This window comes from Sinocyclocheilus anshuiensis, unplaced genomic scaffold (assembly GCF_001515605.1).
Source record: "Sinocyclocheilus anshuiensis isolate Anshui unplaced genomic scaffold, SAMN03320099.WGS_v1.1 scaffold2056, whole genome shotgun sequence".
NCBI lineage: Eukaryota > Metazoa > Chordata > Actinopteri > Cypriniformes > Cyprinidae > Sinocyclocheilus > Sinocyclocheilus anshuiensis.
Genome location: NW_015551026.1, coordinates 377216 through 380005, shown reverse-complemented (window position 1 = coordinate 380005; position 2790 = coordinate 377216). Strand labels below are relative to the sequence as shown.

The 2790-nt window shown below is 34.9% G+C and overlaps 1 protein-coding gene across 1 annotated transcript in view; it reads right to left on the bottom strand.

Annotated features, from left to right (window-relative positions):
- LOC107661145 (low-density lipoprotein receptor-related protein 1B-like) overlaps positions 1–2790 on the bottom strand; it is a 349019-nt gene that overhangs the window by 3173 nt on the left and 343056 nt on the right. The window contains exon 87 of the mRNA XM_016450614.1: positions 537–650. Within this exon, the coding sequence (XP_016306100.1) occupies positions 537–650 (114 nt within the window). The remainder of the gene's footprint in view (positions 1–536; positions 651–2790) is intronic.

Here is a 2790-nt window from a genome sequence, read left to right as displayed (position 1 = left end):
TTTATTTGTCAGCTTTGGGTGCACAATCACTTTAAGAGTATGTAAACGTGCAAACAAACTGAAAGCACTAATTAGACGGCGAGCAGTAAAGCGGAAAGAATGTCATGAATCATCTTATTTGTAAATGGAAGCGGTCCAGTGAGGGTCATGTTTATGATTAAACAGATGTTTGATGTTTATCAGCAGATGAAATGAGGGTGAGGACTGGATCGCACACATTAAAACTGTACACTATTTAACAAACCAAGTGCGGTCACCTTTTCTAATTGTTTGACTGTATATTAATTCCTCCCTAAGCTGAGACTGTACAGGATGTTAGACAAATAAAACAGACAAAAACTACACAAATCCCAAACAAATAACTTGAAAAAAACTTGAAGGTGTAGAAAGCTGCTCAGTATGGGATGTGTGTTCTCCAGGATGGTGCTGTAGGATCATGGGAAGTGGACAGTGGGAAAGTGGGCATGATAAATCAACTGGATGGATGGAGTCTGGTGGAGATGAGGAATCTAAATCAGGTGAACAGTGGGACCTACTTGCATCGAGGTTTGTTAAGGGCAGTTATTGTGCATATTCCTTCATTCTGACAGTAGTAATCGCAGGGATTGGCCAGCTCATCACAACGCTGGTTCTTGAACCCTGCTGTGCAGCTGCAAGACATCGCAGTGAGGTGAGCACAGTAAGAAGTGAAATAAGTGTGAAGAACTGAGAAGAAATGTGCATGATCTGTAGACGAGCAGCAAGTGTCTTGCTTATAGTTTCAGGATCCTTCATGTTTTATGACCATGAAATTAAATTCACTCCAGGGATTCTAGTATTCAGGGTTCAACACTTTTTCACTCATGACTTTTCAATGATCTGTTCATGTTTACTGTAAATGGTTTTTTTTTTTTTAGAAATCATTTTACAAAGATTGCTGGCCAGGACTCCCTGGAAGAAGAGATTTCTTATCTCAATGGGACCTTCCTGGAAAAATAAAGGATAAATAAAATAAATAGACTGATGTTATCACACTTTCTCTATATATGAGCAAGGAGCTGAGCATATTCACTAAAGAAATTTCCATGACTTTCTAGTATTTTACTAATTTCCATGACTGTATTAATGACTCAAAATTCCCTGATCCTTCCAGATTTTTCATAACTGTGAGACCCCTAATGATTCAGGAGTTTCAGATCATGGGGCTGCAGATTAAAATCTTGTTGACTGCTGCTTTCTTATAAAACAATCCAAACTGTCAGGAGTATGTATAACACATCCAGTTGCATTTTATTTTGTGATTTCAATGGAACGGAGAGTGAGCCGTAGAAAAGCTATAGAGAAGTGAAGTCTGTGCCTGAGCCAATCTCAGGTTTTGATGCTGAATGTTGAGTTAATTGCAGATATCTAGCGGGGAAAGCGATAAAATTGTAAACGTTTTGTGAATTTTCAAGTTGGCAGAAACAATACCTTGTAAAAGAAATATATCTAAGTCAAAATGGTCTTTAAAATAATGCTATTTTGTTCAGTGTAGAGTGTAGACCCCAATAAATTGTTAGAGAGAAATGTTATTGTTAATGATTTCCTATACTCTGCATCCTGACCATCTTCTCCATATTATTTCTCATAAAATAATTTTGTTTTATATGTAATTATATATCATTTTATAAGAAATCATTGGCAGACAACTTAATTGGTGATCTGTTTGCATTCTGGAGATTATTCTGTTTTGGAACATGCTTTGTTATGTTTCCTTCTTGTCAAGTTGTCTGAGCATCTTGAAAGTAAATAACTGTGCTTTGAAGGAAAGAACTTTGCCTTCCCAAGAATATATGACTCTAGGCTTTGATAAGGAATTCATTTACATTATATTAATTTCAGGTCAACTATGAGGACTTCTTGGCAGATACAGATCCATCATTCCATACATTTCCTGTTACTCAGAGGCAGTGAATGAAACACATTATCGGGACCTCACAATAAGAAAAAACCCAAGATATAATTTGCATAGAAATTGATTCCATTCTTTCGATTATGACAGTCATTGCCACAAATGCCATATAAACTGTACAGAACATTTGACGATTTTCAAAACAACCATTTACAACCCGTTTAAGTTTGGAGACTGAATAAAACTGGTGATAATTTAATGCTTGCTAACCACCACGCTTAGGAAAGCATCCGTTATACATGCCTTCTGTCACAATCTGTGTTTGCAGCTAATAAAATCTGATGGGAAGGAAAAGATTGATAACTGTAAACATCTTGCATAGGACAAGATGGTCAGGAGGTGCAAACAGTATGTGAAATCATCAACAAGAAACAGTTAATCAAATAATTGTTAATCATTAACAATGACCCAAATGACCCACAGAGATTCTTTAAAGCAGGGCTTAACAGTATGGGCTTTTCACTGGCATTTGCAATTAAAAATGATTGTGGAAAATTATGAGTGCACAGAAGTGCATAACATCCCACAATCAATTCGCAACTCGTTGATTATAATGGGAGTGATTTAGTTTTGCATTAGGCTGCAGCTCATTCAGTGTATATTATATGCTAGATGCAACACTGTAAATCACTGCTTTTCAGTGCTAACTAGATGTTTATAATTGATTTTATGAATTCTGAAGTAATTCTAAATTCAGAATTTATCATATATTGTGATGTAGAATAAACAAACAAACAATATATATATATATATATATATTTTTTTTTAAATTTTTTTTAATTTAAATAAAATGTTAATAAAAAAGATGATAAATAAATACAAAATACAAAATGTTAGAAAAAATGTAAATGTGGGTCCCT